Raw genomic sequence first — 24,030 nt, 5'->3', positions numbered from 1 at the left:
GTTTTCCCTGCAGGTTTCATGGACGTTCCTGCGGCTGAGTCGCCATTATTCCGACCTGCCCCCTCTCACCTTGGACGGCATCCGGGATCGGGTCCTTTACGTCTTGAAACTGTACGACAAAATAGACCCAGAGAAAGTGAGTTTGGGGGCTTTCTTTTTGTGGGGTCTTGGCAGGTTCATCTGTTGCATTCAACACCAAGCCAGCAGCTTTGAAGGGCACCCAAATGAGCCTTCTTTGCTTTGCTTTTTGGCCATAGTCCTCATTTATGGCTCTGAATGGTAGCCCACTCTTCTCCCCAAAATGGGACCCAAAGGCTTGCATCATAAACTAAAAACAGTTTAAATTTTTAATGATCAAAATGTTAAAAGACAAGTAGCAGGAGATGGGTACAGTATTAAATAAGTGGCTCAGTAATTCAGCATCTTGAGATGAAGAAAAACATCAGGAACCAAGTAGTGGGAGGCCTAGCTTCTTGTATATTTATTTATATGTTTATTTCAGTTCATATCTCATATTTTCCCCCATGAATTGGGCTCAAAGTAGATTATGATTATGGATGCACTTAAAACAAAACAAGGATGTCAGTCAAGGTTTCTCAACCAGGGTTCCCGGATTGGCAAGAAGTCACTAGGGGTCCCATGAGAGATTGGGATTGGGGAAAAGAAACTCACCCTTTATAGAGCTGCAAATACAGCTGGCCCTTGCTATCCAGGGGCTTTGCCATCTGCGGATGGCCCTGTTGCGTTCTCCCCAACCGTGGCACATGCGCACAGCCGCACCAACGCGGATATGAAGGGCCAGGTGTATAATCATTTTTATGCCGACCTGGAAATTATTTCAAGGGTTCCACTCTAGGGTAAAAGGTTGAGAGAGGATGCAGTAGATTGTTGTACAGTGTTAGATACGGAGCAAGACACTGGGACTGCTTTGTGTGCTTGGAGCGATTGTGAACACTGCCCGTTACACCGCATGATGGGACTTTTTCTCTTCCCCCTTCCTTTCTAGCTCACAGCAAAATCCCACTTCATGAAAGATCTGGGTTTGGACAGCCTGGACCAAGTGGAGATCATCATGGCTATGGAAGATGAATTCGGTAAAGCAAACCTTCCCTTCCTTTGACATTCCTGCCCTCACCCCACCCACCTTCAGAGTTTCCATCCATAGTGACTCGTTGCTGAGGCTGCGTTTTCTTACTAGCAGCCTTCACTTGGATTAGGTGATTCTTGGGGTCCTTTTTAACTACAGTTCTGTGAATCCCAAAAGATAATTCTGTAATGCAGAATAATTCAATGAATTCCATGACCCTTAAATCTTTATGCTAGTGCCTTGCCTTCTTGAATGAAATTCTGGACTACTAAATAGACTATATTTCTTTTTCCAGGCTTTGAGATTCCTGATGTGGAAGCAGAGAAGCTGATGTGTCCCCAAGAAATTGTAGATTACATTGCTGATAAGAAAGATATATATGAATAAACACCTGTGTCTGTCAAGATGAGTAAGTAGGCCCTCCTTTTGGAAAGAGCATTCAAAGGGTCATGGGGTGCCAGTTGTATAAGAACTGATGCTGTTCTCTGATGCATGTGTCTCTTAAAGAAGGGCAGTGGAGGGCAGGAAGACATGGTTCCCTTGCTTGCCCCTCTCTACACAAAGAGACCAGGTTCTGACCCAGCATATGTGAAATGATGGAGATCCGTCTCTTAAAGCTTCCTGGGTGAAGGGGTCTGGGTCTGGAAAGATCTTCGGGTATTTTGCTGCCTCTCCTTGGTGTACTCAGCTGATGTTTCCATGCTTGCCAGTATTGAAAGCTTCAAGGAGTAAGCCCTTGTGGCACACCTTTTTGGCAGTGGGAGCAGTAGGCAGGTTCCTGCTATGCTCAAAGAACCGCATACTGTTAGACCTGGCTTGATTATGGACACACTTCACAAATATGTGGGAGCCCCACCTGGTTGAATGCCAAAGATCTCTTGGGATGGGATTTGTGGTACCTTGCAGTCTCTGATCTGTGCGTTTCTCCCTCTTTTTGCCACAGGATATTCTGTCCTTCTCTGAGGGCTTGGATGATGTGGGCAGGAAAAGGGTGTCTTGGCGAGCAAGTCCCCTCCTGGGTGCCACTCACTGAATCACCATTGGCCTCAGATGGATAGTTCTGTCGGCTGCTGTATTGAATGTTGTACAAATATATGTTGGCCTTTGAAATAAATGTGAGGCTAATACTGACTCCTTTATTCTGACAATCACTGGCTCCAGGTGTGTGTTTGTATCTTCATTTCCTGGGTTCACTGCTTACTTCTGTCTATGGTGGCATTTGGATTCAGCCTTGGCTAAATGGTGGTGGCCTCTGGGGCAAGGTAGTTTCACGGCCAGGTGGAAGAGGGACCTTTTCAGCTTGCCTCTGGTTCCCATCATCCACAACCAACCTGACCTCTGGCATGGGCAATATCTGAAGGGTTATCAGTCTCCCCCCCCCCCCCCCCCCCCCCCCCCCCCCCCCCCCGCCTTTGGTTCCCATCTGCAGTTCTGCAGCCTAAGGGGCTTTGGGGCAAGTGAATTTCTCTGACTGGTGGCTGAGGATGGCCAGAAGGTGGCACTGCAGGAGTCCACCAGCCACAGAAGCAAGTCCTTTGGGGAACAAGGTGGTTTTGGTGAAGCCTCCTTGGGTCCTTCATGTGGGGATGGTGGGGAACAGACCTTCTTGGGCCCCCTTCCAGAGTGGTTCTCCTAATGAGTGCAAAGGACACTCCCTTCTGCTGGAGACTTCTGCTTCCACTTGACATTTAATTATCCTAATTATTATCATTATTATAGATAGCTTTATAATTGGACTTCTTTCTCAAATTTGGGCCTTGGGGTGGCCTCAGCCACTCCTCATACAGGGAATGGCAAACTGAGAGAACTAGGGCCTGTTACAGACTGCCAAAATAAAGCTGCTTCGGGTCTCTTTGTATGCTATTTAAATGATGCATGGGTCCTAAGAGTCTGGAGGTCGCACCAAAGCCACACTCCATTCCTAAGCACTGGAGTGCAGCTTTTGGTGCAGCTTCCAGATTCTTAGGATGCATGCATCATTTAAATAACATACCTTCAAAGAGACCCAAAGCAGCTTTATTTTGGCAGTCTGTAACAGGCCTTTGTTTCCAGGCTTTTGCACCCAGGCTTTTTGGACTGACCCCTGGCCCTTAGCAGGAGAGGAGAGGAGCAGCCTTTTAGTTCTTGGTGCTGCTACTGTTGCTGCTTACATGCCTTGAAGGTTTTTTAGTGCAGGATCTCTAAAAAGAAGGTCATGATTTAAACCAGGGTTTAAATCAGCCTCTGCAGCTGTTGTTCTTGGACAGCACTGCACTATGGACACGAAGACACAGTGCCACTGGCGCTACTGGCACCACAATGCAGCAGAATTGTTTTATGGATGTCACAATGCAGTGCCACTGTGCTAAACTCAATGCAGCGGCACTGTTGTATGGAGACAGTAACACAGTAGAATTGCACTACTAACACTACAATGCAGCGGCACTGTGTGCTATGGACACTACAATCCAGTGGAATTGTACTATGGACCCTGCAGTGCAGTGGCACTGCACTAAGAATACCTCAACACAGTGGTACTGTGCTATGGCTGAAACAGTGCATTACACTAAGGACACCACAATGCAACTGTGCTGTGCTTAGGGCACCACAACACAGTGGCACTGCCCTACTGACACCACAAGAATTAGGGATGTTAATTGATGCCAAAATTCCTCTTGTCCCTGGAGAAGGGTGGGAAACTCCCTTGTACCAAATTCGGAAGCTTCAATTGGTTAAAAATGCAGCAGCTAGATTAGTCACCGGAACATCTTGGTTTGACCATATAATACCAATACTGAAATTGCTTCACTGGCTGCCAATTGGCTTCTGGGTGCCATACAAGGTGTTGGTTATTACCTTTAAAGCCCTACATGGCTCGGGCCTGAGTTACTTGCGGGGGTGCTTCTCCCTACATAATCCGCCCCACACTTAGAACATCTGGGAAGTTCTTACTAGAATATTATAATACTGTACCAGGTTAATGGCAACTTCACATAAGGCATTCACTGCCACAGCCCCAAGATTATGGGATGACCCACCGGAAGAGATCCGTCTCATTACTCCCTTAGAGGCCTTTAAGAAGGCACTCAAAATGGTGGGCTTATCCACTGCATTCCATATAAAAAGGTTATGACGACTGCTCTTCCTTGACTCTGATGGTTGGCTAATGGACGAATTGTAATTTTTAGAGAACTAATAGGAATTCTTGGTAAATTCAGTGTTAGTATTTTATTGTTGTATTGATTGTAAATTGTACTAAGTGTCTTTTAAGGTTGTAATCCCGCCTCGATCCATGGGAGAGGCAGGAGGTATAAATAAACTGTATTATTATTATTATTATTATTATTAAATACATTTACTGTTCTTCCCGCAGGTGAAGTGTGAGAAACCTAAAACGCTTTCTTTCTCATGCAGGGCAGAGCTCACCCATTCCAGCTGGCATTTCCATTTGAGATTTGGTATTCTGGTTTTATTGCCTTAGTACTAAGGTGAGCAGTGTAACAGCAACTCCCAGAAGCACCAGGCAAGCTAACCCACAGAAACCTACTGGGTGATCTTGGGCAAGTCACGCTCTCTCAGCCTCAGGGGAAGGCCAGGCAACATCTGAGAACATCCACAGATAGAGTCAACATCCAGGAGGCACCTGGAGGGAAGCAGGCGTGAGACCTGGCTGTCCATGCCTTCCTTGGGACCAAGGGTGATGCTTCTGTCTCTCTCTTGCCCCTCTGGGCGCTTCTGCCCTAGTGTGCCCTGGTCTGTGTGTGACCCCGAAGTCTGCGGTCTGAAGATGTGGGAGAGACCTGCTCTATGTGGGCTGATCTGGGGGTCAGTGGCTTGGCCCTTTGGGTGCCACAGGTCTCTTCTGTCCAGCCTGAGTGAGCAAGTGCCCTTGTGGGGGCCTCTGCTCCCTCTCTCTGGCCCTGGCCTGCCCTTCAAGGCGCTGCCTGGCACAGCAGGGCTCCTGGCAAAGTGGCCAGGCCCTCCTCCCTCCCTCCGTTTGCCAACTGCCCACAGCTGGGGCCCTGGAGGCTGGCTGGGCTCATGTCCCCCAGGGAGGAAGACTTGCCCCCTGCCCAGTCCTCTGCCTGGCACCCTCTGGGCACCCAAGTGGGAGCAGCCCATGGAAGCGGAGGGAAGGGGACTTCCGTGCCACATGGAGGGGGCCCACAGCTGGTTCCAAGCGAGGAGGGGTCCGCCTTCCCCGTGGAGGGAGGGGCGCTCTGCACATGCTCCGGAGGCCCTCCTCCTCCCTCCCTCCCTCCCTCCGTCCTTTGCCGGGAAGGAAGGCTGCCAGGAGCCTCTGCCTCTGCCTGGATCGGAGCAGGAGGAGGAGGAGGAGGCGCAGCATGGAGGGCCGGCCCCTCTCCTTGCTCCCGCTGCTCCTGCTGCTGTTGTCCGAGACCCAGCTGGAGGCCCAGGAGCCCCGGGAGGAGGCCCCAGGTGAGCAGCGCCAGGGAAGGAAGGAAGGAAGGAAGGAAGGAAGGAAGGAAGGAAGGAGCGCCTCCGAGGAAGGAGGCAGGGATAGCCCAGGGACAGAGCACCCCACTTCCCTTCCTTCCATCCTTCTTTCCTTCACTACTTCTCCCCTTCATTTTTTCCATCCCTCCTTCCCTGCTACCATCCTTCCTTCCTTCCTTCCCAGAGGGAGCGACCCCCTCTTCCTCCTCCTCCTCCTCCCCTCTCTTCCTCTGGGCTCGTGGAGGCTCTCTGCACACGCTCAGAGGCCTTTCTCCCTCCGGTCCTTATCGGCCCAGCCCTTCCCAGGGGATCTGCTCTCCAAAAACGTGGTTCCCAAAGCCAAGGGGAGATGGGCTTTGCAGTCCCAAGAGGGGCCCTTTCCCTGCCCTCTGGTGACTGCCATGCCCAGGGGCCCTGGGTTGGGTTGGGTTGGTGTTGGGTGTGTGTCCCTTTGGCCTGACCCTCCAAAGGGGCTCTCCAAGGTGCTGAGGCTGGAGCCTCCTCTGGGACCTCCTTTAAAAGCAGGGCTCCCTCTTCCTAGTCCCAGCCCAAGGTGCCCTTGCTCTTGACCTAAAGGCTCTTGACCCAAAATGGTGCCCATGTTCCTCCATGCCAGTCTGGCGAAGCTTGCCCTTCTCACCTGGACCCCTTTGGGAAAAAGGCAGACTGACCCACTGACCAACACCCTCCAAGGGCCTGGTCACCTGAGGCCCCAGAAGGAGACCCTGGTGCACCTTTGTCATTGGGATGGTTTAATATGCATTGTGTCCTGCAAGTTGGGTTTGCACAGCCTTCAGGCATTTTAAAGAGCGACAGTGTGGCATTGTAGTTTGAGCATTGGAAACTCTGGGAGACCAGGGTTCAAATCCTGACTTGGCCATGGAAACCCATCAGGTAACCTTGGGCAAGTCACACTCTCTCAGCCTCCAGGGAAGGCAATGGCAAATCGCCTCCAAACAAATTCTGCCAAGAAAATATTACTATAACAAAGTTAAAACAATATTATAATTTGTTGTTGTTATTATTATTAAAGTTTATTTATATAGCACCCTAAGTTTGACACGGCTGTTTTACATAGACTCCAAACAAGATGTAGGTAAAAAACCTGCCTACAATCTAAAACCAGAAAGCAACAAAATTATAAAATAACGACTTAATGTTAAAATAACTCTGGCTATAAAACAATATACATTAATACACACTTATCTAATGGTCAAAATCAAACCGCCAGCCGAAAAGCTTCCCTAAACAAAGTTGCCTTTAGTTCAGACTTAAAACTTAACTAAGGAAGTGATAGTCCCCAAATGTTTGGGAAGATTTCCCCTAATGAATCTAATATTCTTATAGGTTCCCTCTTTCTCCAGTGTGAGAAGACATGATGCAAATGCCAGCAGCCATTTAAAAAAGTAATCCCCAAAGTAGCCAGTATGCTTTAAATGAGAATACAATACAGATGCAACACAAAGCAGCCATGAGACTCTTTGGGGCTTTGGGTTTCCTCCTCTCTTTGGGAGTAAGTCTGGCCTATTCAGGGCAAGGGTTTCTCACCAGCCGCTGGCCAACGATCCACCGCTGGCTTTTCTGGCAAGGATGGTGGAGAGGGTCTGGTCTGGTGGAGGGGAAGAAGGGCATGTTGGGCTTCATCTCAATGTAAAACTTGGCTTCAAAAATGAAATCACAACCGCCATATGCATACACACATGTCACATCTTCCACAATCCCAGGTGCACACTTTTCACTGGGAGCCTGTTGGGGCACTGACATGCCATGCAGTGGTATTGTGCATAGTTTTTTGTGAGTGTTTTGGGGCTCCGTGGCCATGTTCTCGAAGCGTTTATTCCTGATGTTTCGCCAGCATCTGTGGCTGGCATCTTCAGAAAAGATGCCAGCCACAGATGCTGGCAAAATGTCAGGAATAAACTCTTCGAGAACATGATCACAGAGCCCGAAAAACCCACAGAAAACTATGGATGCCAGCCATGAAAACCTCCAACTTCATAGTGTTTCGAATGTTTTCCAGGGTGGCACAGTAGCGGTGGCAAGGAAAGGCTGGTCAAATGGGGCTGCTTCTGCCCCAACCTCTCTGCACATGGCCCCTTCCTTCCTTCCTTCCTTCCTTCCTTCCTTCCTTCCTTCCTTCCTTCCTTGCCAGAGTGGTCCCATAGTTTGCCAGCCGCTGTGCTGGTTTGATTGCTAACTCTTTCCCAGGCACCCTGCCCATCTCCTGCCAGTTCTGCTCTTGTGCCTGGAAGTGTGTGAGTGTGAATGTGTGTGAATGCAGGGACCTGGGTGTTGTTTCTGCAGCCAAAGCGATGCCAACCCCTCCCCCCCCAGGACCCCTGAGTGTTGTTGGCAGAGAACGCCAGTTGCCATGGAGACCCTGGGATGGTGATGCTGAGGATGCTGTGCTCCTGTCTCTGGCAGAGGGCTGCCTCTTTTGCGGGGGGGGGGGGGGGCAGAGGATTGGAGCCCTTTTGGAAGGCACTGGTGCCAGACTGCCTTTTCAGCAGCACCCTTCCAAGGTGAGGAGCTTGGACCGTGGCCTGTGAAAGGTCCAGAGGGGTCTGCCGGAGATGGTGGGCATCCCCCGGGTTTTCCTGGGGCTGTGAAATGCTGCAGTTTCAGGCAGGGGGAGGTGGGGTGGAGGAGCAGGTAGACCCTTGAATACAGCCCTTGGCTCAGGTGGAGGTGTGCTGTGTTACCTGGAGAACAGTCGAGGGTGATCCAGGGCATCACATCCTTTGAAATGATTGGGATGGGCCTTCTCACTGTGCAGAGGGGCTACTTTTACAGGCACAACAGGGGTCCCAAATCCTCCTCTTTTTAACAATCTGGTGACTGTGGGGGGGGGGGGAGAAGGACGGAGGACTGGTCTGCAGGAAAGATGGATTGGATTTGTGGTATGGGAAGGAGAAGGAGCTACACCATTTTCCAGGGAATCTCACACTCCTGTTGAATCTCAGACTTCCCACATCTGTTGCAAAGGGACCGATTGGGGTGGGGGAAGCTTCTGCCTTTGGGGGCCACTGTTGAGGTTTGCATGTCAGAGAGCAATTCCTCTGCCTGGAAAGGCAGATATTTCACTGCTCAGATGGCAGTCTTTGCTCTCTTCTCCCCACACAGGGCTGAATTTCTCTGGGCTGCAGGAGCCAAACACAATGAGGATGCCAAAGGGCCCCTTCCGTGGGCATCTCAGGCTCTCAGGTGGCACTTGGCAAGGCTCCCCCCCGACCCGCCTGCTGCTCCCACACTTGGCAACACCCTCCATCAGACCGACAACCAAAGCAGCGAAGATGGAACCGAACCGGGCTCTGGGCGCCACCGTGGGGATGACTCAAATCCGCAGCCATGAAGCAGGAAAGGTGGAGAGCAGGGAGGCACCAGGGCTTTTAGGGGGCAATGGGCCGCCTCGCCTGCCCCCAGTCTTGGTCCCAACGAAGTTCATGACCCTCTTGCCGATGCTGGCATTGCTCCCCATGGCAGTTTCTCCCAAAGATGGCATTCAGCCGACACCCAGCCCCTCACCTGCTTCCAAGGGAAACCCCAACTTGGGCACCAGACAGGGGGCTTCTGGAGGTTGGCAGCATGTTGGTGTGCCCCTTCCACAGCTCCTGGGCTCTGGTGTGTCTGTGGCAGTGCCATCCAGCTGGACCAAGATGGCATCTCTGATCCGTCGGCCTGGCAAAGGGGGACCAGTGGGGGCTACAGCCGCTCAGGATGAGATATCCAGCACCGTCATGGCTGAGGCCTCAGAGCCCCCCAGGCCTACTAGACCAGCCTCCAGCCCTATAGCCCAGGAGATCACAGGAGTTCCCATAGAAACTGGGGGCACACTTCTAGCATCAGTGTGGCAGCCGGTCGGAGGGACAACAGAGCCGGGTCTGGCTTGCTTGCCAGTCAACTCTGCAACCTCAGGGCAGGCGCGGGATGTGGCCACTCTCCCAGCAGAGTTGGCACGGACGGTGGCACCTCTTCAGGGCTCTGGGCCAGTGGTTCTGGGAGGTGAGGGGCCTCCTGAGGAACTGGGGTCCAAAGAGGTCTTTGTGGTACCAACAAGAACGTCAGGACCCCTCCTGCAGAGTGGACCCCCTGAGCGTTGGACTTCTGAGGGGCCAGGTACAGCCATGCCACCCACCCCAGTGCCCCCAAGACCTGACGAAGGCCTGGATCTCTTAACGGAGAGAACGGAGGAGGAAGTTCTTCAAGACAACTTGTTTGGGAATTTAGTCACCTCTTTGGTCCCCAGAGCAACAGACTCACTGCAAGAGGCAAAAACTCCTACAGAGGCTCCAACTTCATCCTCTTCTGCAGTAGCCCTGGCTGATAGAAAGGAGAAGGCACCCCACTCTTCCTCCCCTCTCTCTTGGGGAGTCTTCTCTAGCAACAGCCCCCAGCCCTCCACCAGCCTTGGGAAGGAGCCTTCTGCCAGCAGCCTGACCCCTGGCCCCAGTTTGCCCCCCTTGCCCACTGGTCTGGACTGGCTCTCCCTGGACCCCACTGAAGGAGCAGGCTGGTATTCCAGGGGGCAGATGGACCCCTCCCAGAGCAGCCCAGGGTCTCTGGTGTTTTCAGACGCTGCCCTTATTCCTGCAGAAGCGTTGCCGGAAGGTCCCTTCACCAACTTGGGAGAAAATGGGGGGACTTTCCAGAACCCCTCTGAGCCTTTCAGTACCTCGGCCGCAAAAGAGGGTGACCCCATATGGCTGAGCTCTTGGCCATCGCAACTCCCACCCAGTTGGCCAGGGAAAGGGGTCTCTTCTTCTGGCACAGCCCCCCACCTGACAGAGGCCTCAGCCAGTGCTGGGGCTCCAACAGACACCATGAAGAGCCCTCAAGGACTTCCTCAGGGTGGGGAAGGGGCTCAGGTGGGCACCACCACCACCACTGAGGGGGCAGAGACCCCCACCTGCAGGACTCCCTCCCCAACTGAGTGGCCAGCGGCCTCACATGCCATGGAAGGAGACCCCTCTCCCTCCCAGGATCCAGCACTGCTCTCCAAAATGGCTGTGTTCTCCAGTCCAAGCCCCGAAAGAGCAGCTGTGCCCACAAGTGAGAAGGGAAGGACTGTGGTGCCCAACCATCTCTCAGTGACCCAACAGTTGTGGACAACTTTGGCTGGGACTCAGGGCTGGGGGTCCCACTCCAGGGACCCCATGAAGGAAGTCACCCTTTTGCCCCAGTATTTGGAGACTTTCCAAACGGCGTCATCTGGGCGCCCTAGAGGGGGCTGGCAGACTTGGCCTCCCATGCCAGCCCCCGACATGGGCAGCATCGCAAGGGAAGAGCCGCCGGTCGCCAGCACCTGGCTCTTGGCCTCAGTGCCAGAGGAGTTGGAAGGGGCCACCACTGCCAGGACCCCACATGCGCCAGCCATGCCAAGAGAAGGGCGCCCCAGAGCACACCCGGTCTTTGTGGCAGAGAACCAGCCGCCCCTCCTGAAAGGTGAGTGGGGCAGAGAGTGGCTTTGGGGGGGAGGGGGAGACCCCAGGACCACAACGATGAATGACTGGAGGTCCCAGTGCCCCTGTGTTCCCCACCTGAAGGCAATCCTTCTCTTCTCCTCTCTTTCCCATCCCTTGGACCTCTTTTCTTCTCTCTTTTAGCCACTATCTTGCACATCCCTTGTGAGCTGGTCTTGGCCATGGAGTTTTCTAGAAGCTTCCAGGACCCTGAATCGCCCGAGTATCGCAACTTAGTGATCAGCATCAATGAAACGGTGAGTTGCTCTGTGGACCTAAGCCTGCTGTGGCTGACCTCGCAGGGCCGGAAGTGAATTGCTCATGGACTTGGTCAGCTGGTGGTCAGGAACTTGTCCTCTGTGCAATATGAGGCAATAATGGGAAAGGCAGTTTTGGTTGTCAATGGATTTTGACAAATATCCAGACTATCTCCATCTGAAGGTTATTTTTATCAAGAGGTTAAACTGCACAGATTTAGAAAGAAAGGGCATTTTGTGGTGAGATGTCTCTGCTCAGAGAAAAAGCCCCATCTGTTGAGTTCTTCAGCGTGGATCCCTACAGTTCCTGGGCTCTAACCCTAAATCGGGCGCATCCTCCAGACTGTGAGTTTGGGAGTGAGTCATGCTTCCATTTCTGGAGTTTGCGTTGTTAAAAGAGGGCATGGGATGGGTTGAGGGGGCACAGTAGAGAGGGTTTTTCTGACTTTATTTTATAGAGCCATATGCACAGTTTATCCTAGAATATTGTAACCTAGCATAAAGTCAGGAAGAATGGGAACAAAATATGGGAATTTTCAACTTCTCTGGATGTGCCCTCCTTGAGTGTCATGCAAAGGTAGCATTTGAAACCCTGGCACCTATGGCTTTTTGTGGATTTTTGGGGCTGTGTGGAAATGCATTCTCTGAAGATGCCAGCCACAGATGCTGGTGAAAGGTCAGGAATAAACTCTTTTAGAACAGCCTGAAAAACCCACAAAAAACTATGGCTGCCGTCCATGAAAGCCTTTGACCTGGCACCTACGTGTGGCACTTTCTCCCATATTGCCTCCAAAAGCAAGGAGGGAATATTTAGATGGTTCCGCTTCAAGGCTGTCTTTGAGGTCACTTTGCCCACCTGTCGCATTTTGGCTCCATCTTGGGAAGGATGAGGCTTTTTGGGATCAAGGGGTTGGTCTGAGTGTTGCTTGTAGGGAAGTTTGACAAACTTTGACTCGCCGGATCTTTTGGACTACAGCTCCCAGAATCCTCTGCTGATTGGGGCTCCTGGGACTTGAAACCCCAAAGACCTGGAGAACCAAATGTTCCTCACACTTGGTGATGTACAGAGTAAACCCCCTGCTAGGCTTAGAAGGTCTCAAAAGTGAGTTTCCCTCTCTTCATTTCCTCCGGTGCCCACAGAAAACAGCATGAAGAGGGCATCTCTAAATCTCTCTCATTCTCGCTCTCTCACCCCTTTATCTTCCTAGATCACCCCTCTTTTGGCCTCTTTGCCTGGATTCCAGAGACTAGAAGTGAAGACAATCCGGTACTTTGTTTTCTTTCTCTCATTGGGTTTCTGAGCCTTCCTTATCCCATGGGCTTGGGGAGGGTGGAAGAGCATGGCGACCACAATCTTGGCACTACCGTTGGCTCAAAGGTGGACAGTGAGGTCTTGGGAAACCCACCCAAACTCTCCAGGAATTTGGATGGAGTTGCACCATGTGGAGGAGGCGAGCCTAAAGGGAGAGCTCTGGGTGCAAATACATAGCTCTGGTGCAAACCTGGGACCCTTGGACACTGCACAGTTAAAGCACTGCAGTTGCGCTTTCATGGCAACATCCCATGGCATTCTGGGCCTGCAATTTAGAGAGGAATTCTCTGCTAGGGAGCTCTAGTGCATCCCAAACTACAAACCCCAGGACTCTATAGGATGGAACCATGGGGGTTAAAATGGAACGATAGCACTATGTAAAAACTGTCTAATGCGAAAGGGTCCCCTTCTGGTTCACATATCACTTTTGGTATCTATTCATTAGAATGATGAACAGACAGAGCTATTTAAATATTTTAGCTAAATGTTTTGGCTTCCTCCTTCTTCTGTTGCTTTTATTTTGAGCTGCTGGAAAGCAGAAGTGGCCATCATGTTTTGCTAAAATATGTAAATAGTTCTGTCTGTTCATCACCTGTTGCATGGAAAGCAACCCTTGCTGAAATCCCTTCTGGAGATCAACCATTGCTCTAGTTTTGACCCTGGCAGCCCTAAGTGGCACTCTGCCCATTCTGAGGGGCAGCCTAGTCCCCAGTGCCTTTGCTTCGTCCTTTGTGCCCACAACATCTTGCCTTCTCCCTGCCACCGCAACCTCTTTCGGTGTATTTACTTGAACTGAGCTCTCTGTTGGGAACCTGGTGTCCACTCGGTGGCTGACCATGCCCCACTTTTCTCCCCAGACCAGGGAGTGTGGTGGTGGGCTTTGATGCCCTCTTCCTGGCCAAGGCTCCAGGCCTTTGGGCAGCTCTGAACCGGTCATCCCTGTCGGAGCGCTTGCCCCCAGGGCTGTGGGTGGCCAACGCCAGCGTGCTGCGGAGCATGACCCAGGGTAAGGTTCTGCAAAGCATTGGGAAGGGGTTTTCTGGCAAGATGTGCATGGTTGGGGAGGGGGGAAATGGCATTGAGGAGGGGCACAGGATGGTCCAGGGATGGGGAGGTGGGGTGCAAGCAACCAAGGGCTCTAGTTACCCTCAAATTTGTATGGATGGCTGCTGGAACTTCTGTGGGTTTGGGGGGACTTGGTCTATGAGTGGAGGTCATGGGGGCTGTGCCAGGCTGGCATAGGGCTCTATGGAAGAGGGTATGTGGGGAGCATTTGGGTCAGGAGCTTCCCCTCCAGAAGACAGCTCTGCCCCATTTCCCACTTAAAATGCAATTGGAAGAGACGTCTGGCTGTGGCTTCTGGGTTTTCAATGTAGTTTTGACGGTTTTGGGGATGATGATGATGATGATGATGATGATGATGATGATGATGATGATTATTATTATTATTATTATTATTATTATTATTGGGATTTTAGAGATCCAAGGGCTTGCATTAGGTGCCCCCAGTGTTCCCATCCCTGGCATGGGGTGTCAGGTCAGAGGCACAGGGAGTTTTGGAGGAATATCCTCCCTGGTCCAAAAATGCAAAAAATGCACATTACAGAACTGGGGTGGGCCAGCATTCATTAAAGATGGCGTCTCCTATGGGGAGTCAGGGTCTTTTGGTCAGTCCCTGGGGTCCCTTCTTGGCCTCCCCTGACCCTGTCTCTTCCCCCAGAGAGGCACCTGGATCTGTGCACCATCATTTTCTCCTGCCAAGCTGGCTACGAGTGTATTGCTGAGGGAGGCATCGGCCGTGCCATCTGCATCTCCCTGTGCCACCGGGACTATTGCAAAAACCAGGGCATCTGCACCCATGCGGCCAACCACACTCCTGTCTGCCAGTGAGTGTCTCCATGGGACCCCCGTCTGTGGCATGCATGCTTCCTCAGAGCCCACCACCCCAGTAGCGGAAAAGAGGGACACGTGTGGCCAAGCAACATCAGAGCGTGGTCCAGATGGCAAAGGGAGCTAATGAGCTGGTAGAGGCTGGAGCAGTTTGCTTTTGCCTTTGCCTACTGGGAAGGACACGATGCCTATTCTCTCCCCTTTGCTGAGTTAATGGAGTGCAAACCACTTTGGCCTTTGGAGCTCAGTTTGCAGCAGCTGAAGTAAGCCAAGGAGAAAGGGATAAAGTGGGAGGAGGCAAAAGAGCCGGGGATATTTTGGAAGCAGCTGAAACAGTGAGACAGCAGGGGATTAACTAAGGCTCTCTCTGTTGGTGGGGATGGTACACATGGGCATTACCACCACTGAGGTCCTCTCCCTGGCTCTGCAGGTGCCCTGTGGGCAGTGATTTCTGGTTCCTGGGCGTCCGCTGCGACTACAAAGTGACCCAGCAGGGCATCCTCGGCGTGGCCTGTGGCCTCCTGCTCAGCCTGGTGGTGGTTGGTGTGGCTGTGGCCGGCCTGGTCATCCGCAGGGTCCGGCTGCTGCTGCTGGAGGCGAGGGCAGACCAGACCAAAAGCAGGTGAGCTGGTGGGAGGTGGGTCCCTCTGCCTTCCCTCCAGTGGCCCACCTGGCAGGGCCATGTGGAATTACCTTTCAGTCCACCTGGCAGCCCCCTGCAGTGCCTTGCATTAAAGGATCTCCACTTTCCTTTCTCAGCCCAGTGTCTCTGTCCCTGCCTTACCTCCCTTTCTTGGCTCTGTTTTCTACAAATCCTCCATAGAGTGGGTGACAAAAGAGCCTGGCCTGTGTTGGTGATGCTCGTGGCTTCCTCCCTCCAGGGCTGCATTTGAGGGAAAAGCAAACAGCTGGCTCTTGGCCATGCTCCATGGAAAGTGTGGCTGAGGAGCAGTGGGTCGCGGAGCAGAGGAAGGAAGGAAGGAAGGGAGAGCAAAGCTTAGCCTGAGTTGGAGTTTGCCTGCACTCAGTTGCAGAATTGGCCCTGGCTTTAATCCCTGGGATTTATTTACAAAGGAATGGTTGTCTCTGAGCATGTGCAGACTGCAGTCTGAGAATTAGGAGCCAAGAAAGCAGATGTCACTTCAGGTGTGAGACATCAAACCGTTGAAATTAAGCACTTCTCTCTAGATCTTGGAAAGGCAATCCAAAGACACATTTTCCAGGGTGCCTTCTCCACTCTGTCTGGGGGAACTTTGGGACCTGGAGACCCCAAAAGGAACATCTCCCAAGTCCAGCCCTCCATTGAGATAACCATGACCTGTCTTGATTTTTTTGCCTCCCAGCTGTCAGTTCTCATGTTTACTTTTGCAAATGAGTGACAGGGTCTGAGTCCCCAACTTCAATTTCTAGTTGGCAATGCTGTGCCCCCTTTATTTTGGAAAGAGCTCCTGATGGCACTTCTCTGCTGCCCATATCCCTTCAAGGGGGCTCTCCATGCAAGAGCCCCAGTGCCTTCCTTTCCAGAGAACAAACCCTGATTTTGGGGAGAATCCTCCAGGGCTTCGTCCTCCTGTCTTAACCTCTCCTCGCTTTCCCCAGCTACCGGCGCTTCTGCCGCCTGGACGACGTCTCGGCGCATTACTGGTCCGAACCTTGGCTGGCCTCAGCCAGTTCCTTGGACAACCCAGCCTTCAGCAACTCTGAGGAGCTGCTCCATTTGCAGATTTTGGACACCGGCTGCTATGGCTGCCAAGAGGAGCCACTGGCCCCCGAGGGCTACGGCAAGCAGCCTCACGACAGCCTTGGCGCTGCAGGGCGGCCCAGGTAAGCAGCCTGGCATCTAGGTAGGTCCAGGGGCAAGGTGGGCAGCCATCACAGTGCAAGAGCATGCCATGCTTACTGCCTAAAAGACCCAGTCCTTGGCACGTTTTGGAGCAAAGGAACAGTCCTTCTTTGCAAGCTGAGCAAAGCAAGGCTGGCCAGCAGCCAAGTCATATCAGCCACAGGTCAGTTTTCGCTTTGCTCTTGGACTCATTTGGATGCCAACGGAAAAGGTCAAATCCCTCACCAGAAAAGGGCAGCATGTGTGTTGTGGAAAGAGGAACCCGGAGGGGAAAATCATTTTAAAGGTCCAGGCTGCAGGAAGCAGATAAAACCTCCTCCTCCTCCTGTCCTTCAAAACCAGGAGCTGAAGGGACGGCTGCTTTGGCCGTGGCTCTTTTTGCCTTTTGGTGGCCTCCTGTCATCCCTCATTGGACACATATACCCTCTCCTTCCCATCAATCCCCACCCAAAAAGTGCTTGGCCACAAAAATACCCCCAAGGGCCATGTAGTCCAACCCTTGCCATGCAGGAATACCCAGTCTAAGCACTACTTGAAAGATGTCTGTAAGAGAATTACAAAGTCAGACACTTGTGACGTAGAAATCTGAGGATCTGGAAAGTTTGCCTGGGGTTTGGAGGTCCTATCCTAGTATAAAGTAACCGCCCATTTTGTGAGGAATGCTGGGAGTTGCAGTCCAGGCCCACCAACGCAAGTGATCCTTGGTGGGTCAGATGAAGACAGAGGCAGCCTGACCCATAGAATCATAGAATCTTAGGCCTGTTACAGACTGCCAAAATAAAGCTGCTTCAGGTCTCTTTGGAGGTATGTTATTTAAATGATGCATGGGTCCTAAGAGTTTGGAGGTCGCACCAAAGCCACACTCCATTCCTAAGCACTGGAGTGCAGCTTTGGTGCAGCTTCCGGATTCTTAGGATGAATGCATCATTTAAACAGCATACCTCCAGAGACCCGAAGCAGCTTTATTTTGGCGGTCTGTAACAGGCCATAGAGTTGGAAGAGACCGCAAGGGCCATCCAGTCCAACCCTATTCTGCCATGCAGGAACTTTCAGTCAAAGCATCCCTGACAGATGCCATCCAGCCTCTGTTTAAAGACCTCCAAGGAGGGAGACGCCACTACAATCTCCGAGGAAGGAGTTTGTTCCACTGTCAAACAGCCCTTGCTGTCAGGAAGTCCTTCCTAATGTTGAGCTGGAATCTCTTTTCCTGTGGCTTGCATCCATTGCTCCATTGTCTCCTATTCTCTGGAGCAGCAGAAAACAAACTTGCTCCCTCCTCCTCAATATGACATCCCTTCAAGTATTTTGGGTGACCCCTTCTGCATCATGCACTGACCCTTGGCTTCCCCGCTCTCTCCTTCCTTTCCAGCTCCGGCTTCCACTGGGACGAGAGCTCCAACAGCGCCAACGACCCCATGATTGACTCTGGGAAGGCCAGTGAGGTCTCCATCTGCAGCTGGCCCATGAAGCCCATCCAGTGGAGCCCCTTTCCTGCCATCCACAACCCTCCCAGGGAGCAAGAGGTAAGACAGGCAGGGCCTCCATAGGACAATGGAGAGCGCCTTCTCAGGGGTTGGCGTCCTGAGAGCTGAAAAACCATTTTGGGAGGAAGGACAGAGCAGCCAAGAGTGCTGCATTCTTCATTCAGTACTCAAATTTCCCAGTCTTCCAGGGGAATTATTCTGCAGGGAAATATACAACAACAACAACAACACACCCAAGCACAGGTTTAATACATGGGAAACATGTTTCCTATGCCATTCCCCCATGTGTATTTCTCTGCAGAGTTAACTAGAATCATAGTCGGAAGAGACTCCAAAGGCCATGTAGTCAAACCTCATTCAGCCATTTAGGAAAACACAGCTAAAGTACTTCTGGGCTGCATCCACGCTGGGAGAATAACCTGGTTTGGCACCGCTTTTCAGCATCTTGGCTCAAGGCTATGGAATTCTGGGAGTTGGAGTTTGTTGTGGGGCCCAGGGCCCCACAACAAACTCCAACTCCCAGATTCCATAGGCTTGAGCCAGGCAGTTTAAAGCCATGCCAAACCGGGTTATTTGTCCAGTGTGGGTGCAGCCCTGAAAAATACCCAAACAACCTCTGTTTAAGACTTCCAAAGAGAGCCCACTGCCATTTATTCACAGTCAGACACCTCTTACACTTGGATGTTCTTCCCAGTGTTCAGACGAACCTGTTTTCTTGCCAGTTTGAATCTGGTTCTTTGTGCCTTTGTCTCTGGGTGAATCATAGAGCTGATAAGAGACCCCTGAGGGCTGACACCTGCCCACCAGCCTGCAAGAAGGCACACCTGAGATGCCCACGTAGCTTCCATTTTAAGACCTCCGGAGATGGAGGCTCCAGCACCCTCCGAGGCAACCTCCATTTCCTTACCCTCAGGATCTTCTTCCTCATGGTTCAATGGATCTCTTGTTTTGTCATTGACCACTGGGCAGCAGAGAAAACAAGCTCCCTCCATCTTCTCCAGGCATCCCTTCGATACGTAAAGACAGCCATCATGTCACCCTTGTCTTCTTTTGCTTATCATGGGGCTGCCTTCTTTTGAACATCTCACATCAGGATATTCAAATCCTGGGTGCATATTAGGAAGGAATGCTCTCATTTTATCTGCCAGTGGGGGAGAAAGCAACGGGAATTGCTTGCCCTTGCATGGGAGGATGAAACAGTGGAGGATTTACTGGAGGAAAGCGAGGCCCAGCTTAGTGGGTGGTTAAGACATCAGTTCATCACCCAGCAGGATTTGACGGGTTTAAGAGCCTCAGAAGAAACACATTTATGGGGGTTGGAAGCACTGCAGGGTTCCCTCTCGCTTACTCCTGGCCTGGGAAGAAGTGCTTTAGTTTTGATCAATGTGTGTGTTGTGCCCTGGGACCCCAATGCCCTGATAGCTCCAGATCCAAACTGATCTTGGAAGCTCAGCCAGAACAGCCCCAGAGAGCACTTGGATGGGAGGCAGACAACAAATCCCTGTAAGAAATATGCCACGGAAAGGAAATGGATCCCTTGCATAATAACCCTTGCCTAAGAAACCCATGTGGAATTCATGGGGTCGTCCTAAGTCGACTTGACGGCACAGAGACACACCTTGTGTCCTATAAAGAAAGAGATAAAATAAGCTGCTTGCATTACTCACTTGTGGGGGAGTGAGGGAGAAAATGGACTTTCGGGGCTGCAAAGGGAACTCTAGAGATACGGAGATTTCCTGTTTCCTCAGCAGCCTGGTTTTCCATCCCATTTCCTCTATCCCGGTTTGCTTTAGGATTTTGCACAAAAACAGAAGGGTCTGAAATCACAGTCACAATTGTGTTGCAAATAAACTCTACACCAGAATGAGTTGCAAGTATGAGTACTGTACAGTGGGACGTTGTTATCCACTGGGGTTTGGTTCCAGGATCCCCCCGTGGATAACAAAATCCACGGATGCTCAAGTCCCATTGAATATAATGGCACAGCAAAATGGCATCCCTTATACAAAGTGGAAAATCAAGGTTTGCTATTTGGAATTTATACTTTTTTGGGGGAATATTTTCAAGCCATAGATGCTTGAATCCACGGATAAAAAATCCGTGGGTGAGGAGTGTCAACTGTACTAGCATTTCTATGAACAGTTGTTGTCAGATGCCTTCAAGTCAAGTCTGACTTACAGTGACTCTATCCTGGGGCTTTCTTGGCAAAACCTATCTAGAGGTTTCACTTTGCTTTCCTCTGACTTGCCGAAAGTGATTCAGGAGGTTTGTATGGCTAAGTTTTGAACCCCGGCCTCAAAGAGAAGTCCAGCACCACTTCAAAATATAATTTTGTCCAAGCAAAAGAGGGAAGATGCTGCCTTGGAAGACCCTCCCAAGCTGCGTTCTTGTGTGGGCCATTCTCTGTGGCATTGAGCCTTAGCTTTGGACAGCATTCCTCCAATGCAATTTTAGGCTGCATCAATAGAAGTATAGTGTCTAGATCAAGGGAAGTAATAGTACCACTCTATTCTGCTCTGGTCAGGCCTCACCTGGAATAATATTGTGTCCAGTTCTGGCCCCCACGATTTAAAAAGGACGTTGAGAAACTGGAGCCATGTGTCCAAAGGAGAGTGACTAAAATGGTGAAGGGTCTGGAAACCATGAAGTCCTATGAGGAATGACTTAGGGAGCTGGGGATGTTTAGCCTGGAGAAGAGAAGGTTAAGAGGTGATATGATAACCCTGTTTAAATACTTGAAGGGATGTCATTTTGAGGAGGGAGCAAGCTTATTTTCTGCTGCTCCAGAGACTAGAACCCAATGGAGCAATGGATGCAAGCTCCAGGGAAAGACATTCCAGCTCAACATTAGGGGGAACTTCCTGAGAGTAAGGGCTGTTCAACAGTGGAAGACTCTCCTTTGGAGATTTTGGTGGAGTCTCCTTATTTAGAGGTCTAAACAGAGGCTGGATGGCCATCTGCCAATGGGGATGCTTTGAGAGTTCCTCATGGCAGAAGGGGGTTGGACCGGATGGCCCTTCTTGGGGTCTCTTCCAACTCTGGGGTTCTACGATTTGTACCTAAGGGATCCTTTTCAGCCATAGGAACCTCTGAGCGTCTGTCCACTTTCCTCTCCTTTTCCTTTGCCAACAGCACAAGGCCCCTCTGCGGCCCCATTCTTGCTGCGAGGGAATGGAGCTGGTCAACCTGGAGAGAAGCTGGACAGCCTGAATCCTTCCAAAGAGACACTCAGCCGCTGCAGCCCTCCTCTCACTTAAAAAACCCAAAACCTCCCTGGTGACAAAAGCTCAGAGACGGAGTGGCTACCTTGAAATGGCGTCCCTTACGTTGGACACCAAGTCCTCATGGTTGAGCCAGCCGGCCAACTGTCCTGGATTGGTATTGGAGAAAGCCCAAAGCCAGCCGGCCAGCAAAAAAGCAAACGGAGCCGAGAGGCCGGACTCTGATGGAAGAAGAGGTCCGATAAGGGACTGCCGGAACAAATGTCAAGGAGGAAGCGTCAATTAAATTGTTGTGTGTAAAGTAGCTGTGACACAGGTATTAAATGGCAGTACTTTTCCAAAATGTGTTATCTGCCCCCATAAAAGGGCTCTTCTGTATTTGCAAGTGGCCTTTTGGGAGAAAAACAAAACAAAACCCCAAACTGCTAGTTCTTCTGTGGTTAAACCAAACATACAGAAGTAGGGAATTTTAAAGCATTGGTACCGAGAACAAATAGTCAAATGAGATTGCACATCACTATTAAGCAGCCAAAAAAAAAGTCATGATTTATTAATATCTGGAGAAACTTCATAATTTGAACACAACTCAAACTGTACATTTTACAATCACACTCTATTTGTAAACAGTTAAAAAGCCACTGACGACTTTTGCATCTTCAGACACAACAGTTAGAATCAAGGCAATGAAATGAGAGCGTCTTTCGGCACGGTTTAAAAAGTTTTCTTTTTTTATCCTTGTTTAGTCTTCCGTCCTCCAACTAAACAAGCTTCAGGTAATAATACCATTTGTGGCACCCCAAAAAAAGGAGAGAGAGAGAGAGAGAGAGAGAAAATAATAAAATAAAATAAAATAAAAAACAAGGAGTAAGATGATTTTAGCACTTTCACAAGAAAAGTATTTGCAAGAACTTTTCAACATTTAAAATTTATACAACAAAATCCTGTAAGTCCAAGACCTTGGTTACAGTCTGCATAGTTATTCAGCTTTTTAAGGTTAAACATGGAATACAGTCACAAGAGCGGAGAAAGCGCCACGCAATGGAGGGAGGGTGGGCTTCACAAAATGGCGGCGGCGGTTGTGGAGGGGGTTACAGATTAAGAAGAACCAAGCACCACCCTTCCTGCCCCATTTGCAATTAAAAAGACGGGATCAGAAAGCACAGAATGTCGGACTCCAGCGATTTGAAGCAGTTTTTGGCAGAAGTTTTACAGAGCAAAGTATTAATCAGTGCTAAAAAGTTATCATCATTATTATTATTATCATTTTTCTATTATAAGAAACTACAAGGAGTTTTATGGGGGAACCTTGGTTTTTTCTTTTTCTCTTATTTATTTCCTGAGAGCCATGCTCTTCGATTTAGGAGTTGGGCATAGAAAAACAACAACAACAACAAGGACGACGACAACACAAATGGAACATGGCCAAACACTGCTCGATATTCCCAGAGATCGAAAGCATCTTTTATCATCCACGTATATATTTTTTTTCTTTTTAAAATTGTTCTTTAAAAAATATTTAAATGATGGAAGAGTAAACATCGTTTCTCAAAAAAAAAAAGAAAGAAAAGAAAAGAAAAGAAAGAAAAAGGAAAAAAATATATCTGTAAACAAGGCAGTGCCCCCGACAAAGGAGACCCCCAATTTTTTTTTAAAAAAAAGAAAAACGACGACAACAACAACAACAACCCAAAAGCCTCTTGAAAGTGCAGGACCCGGCCCTGGCGAGCGTCCGGGTTGCAAGTCACAGCTGTGCGCGCAGTTTCACAAACCGCAAAGCTCCATTCTTTAGTTTCGTTCCCATGAAGAGAGAGGTGCAATCAACACTTTGTCTTCTCCGTTCACTTGTAATCCTCGGTTGGTCTCAGCATCCGCCGGCCACTTGCTCGATTGTCTGGCGCGGCCAGGATGCCATGCGACAGCTGACCGGCGGCTGGTCAGGCAGGACAGCTGGGGTGCAGTGGGGTTCTCCCTTTCGGGGTGAAGGGACGCCCCGTTTCTCTTTCACTGCCCTCTGTGAAGCAAGACCCATGCGCAGTGGGTCCCACCTCTGCCGCCTCAAATATTGTTGGGTCTGTGCAAAGCTTTAAAAGATCCAGTTCCAACAGTATCTGCAAGTTGCAAAACAACCCCCCCCCCCCCAAAAAAAAAAAACTAGAAGAGAAAACAACACATAAAAAGCAAACCGGATCTACTTAGGGTTTTGTGTGTGGTTTTTTAAAAAAAAATGCATGTTTGCTTTCACTAGCTAATGGCGCTACTATCTGGAAGTGTAAATCTATTGACTCTTCACATTATATATAATATTGGCCTGCTTGATTCAAGTATTTCGAACTGGTATGTTTTTGGGCTTAAAATACAAAGTGGGGAAGGGGGAAATGTGCACAACGTAACCATTTCCACAGGTGACCCCGGGGGGCTTGTGGGCGGAGGGGTCCACAGTTAGTGCTGCTGCTGCTTTGAGGTCACAGTTTTGTTCGCAGGGGGAAAAAAGGGTTGTGGCAGTGGAAGAGGACCATGCTCACATGGATTCCTCCGCCGCCACCGCCCCAAGATGGTCAACCGAGAGGAAGACATTGAGGGCGGAGGGGCTGCTTAGACCTCGGGTGTCACCCCCTCCCACCCCCAGGGACCCCCAAAGGCTTGTGGAATAGCTTGGGCCGCCCCAGAGGGAGGTGCTGCTGTGGAGATCCCCGCCGCCACCCGCCCCTGATAGCCCAGTGCCATTCCAGTGATTCGTCAGGTTGCTGCGGTGAGAGAACGAGTGCGCACTGTCCACAGAGCCCCCCAGGCGGCCCTGGCTTGTGCCCAGAGACTGCCAGGCAGGGGATGGGGTGAGAGACTGGCCTTGTGCAAAGAAGCGGCTGATCTCCTCCTCGCTGGCAAATTCAGCCAGGATTGTAGTGTTCCCCAGGACACACCTGTTCAGAGAGCGAAAGAGAGAGAGCCCAGAAGGGGTGAGAGGTGGGCAGGGGCTCGTCATGTGCTTTGTACCCATTTACAAGACACTTGGCAGCAGCCTTCACAAAAAACCTGCATGTAA

At 50.6% G+C, this 24,030-nt stretch overlaps 3 protein-coding genes across 3 annotated transcripts in view; 2 read left to right on the top strand and 1 right to left on the bottom strand.

The window, feature by feature from the left end:
• Positions 1 to 4: 4 nt before the first annotated feature.
• On the top strand, positions 5 to 2,235 carry NDUFAB1 (NADH:ubiquinone oxidoreductase subunit AB1; the record flags this gene model as incomplete). Its single annotated transcript, XM_042437723.1, has 4 exons — positions 5 to 136; positions 1,007 to 1,094; positions 1,383 to 1,496; positions 2,031 to 2,235. Coding segments are annotated over 3 exons (312 nt in total), but the record flags the coding sequence as incomplete, so codon positions are not given.
• An 8,207-nt stretch (positions 2,236 to 10,442) lies between these two features.
• Positions 10,443 to 21,291, top strand: LOC121937566 (interphotoreceptor matrix proteoglycan 2-like). The gene is made up of 9 exons (XM_042480877.1): positions 10,443 to 10,966; positions 11,128 to 11,240; positions 12,449 to 12,507; positions 13,410 to 13,558; positions 14,273 to 14,438; positions 14,873 to 15,064; positions 16,042 to 16,266; positions 17,655 to 17,808; positions 20,902 to 21,291. Exons 1-9 carry the CDS (start codon positions 10,477 to 10,479, stop codon positions 20,977 to 20,979), a joined length of 1,626 nt encoding a protein of 541 aa, XP_042336811.1. The 5' UTR covers positions 10,443 to 10,476; the 3' UTR covers positions 20,980 to 21,291.
• Positions 21,292 to 21,510: 219 nt separating this feature from the next.
• Positions 21,511 to 24,030, bottom strand: part of TNRC6A (trinucleotide repeat containing adaptor 6A) — a 292,395-nt gene continuing 289,875 nt past the window's right edge. Inside the window, exon 22 of the mRNA XM_042437722.1 lies at positions 21,511 to 23,908. Coding sequence (XP_042293656.1) covers positions 23,509 to 23,908 — 400 coding nt within the window. The 3' untranslated portion in view covers positions 21,511 to 23,508. The remainder of the gene's footprint in view (positions 23,909 to 24,030) is intronic.

The sequence above is a fragment of the Sceloporus undulatus genome, chromosome 8 (assembly GCF_019175285.1).
Source record: "Sceloporus undulatus isolate JIND9_A2432 ecotype Alabama chromosome 8, SceUnd_v1.1, whole genome shotgun sequence".
Taxonomy (NCBI): Eukaryota; Metazoa; Chordata; class Lepidosauria; order Squamata; family Phrynosomatidae; genus Sceloporus; species Sceloporus undulatus.
Note: the sequence above shows the minus strand (reverse complement) of the source record. Positions and strands in the feature narration are given on the sequence as shown.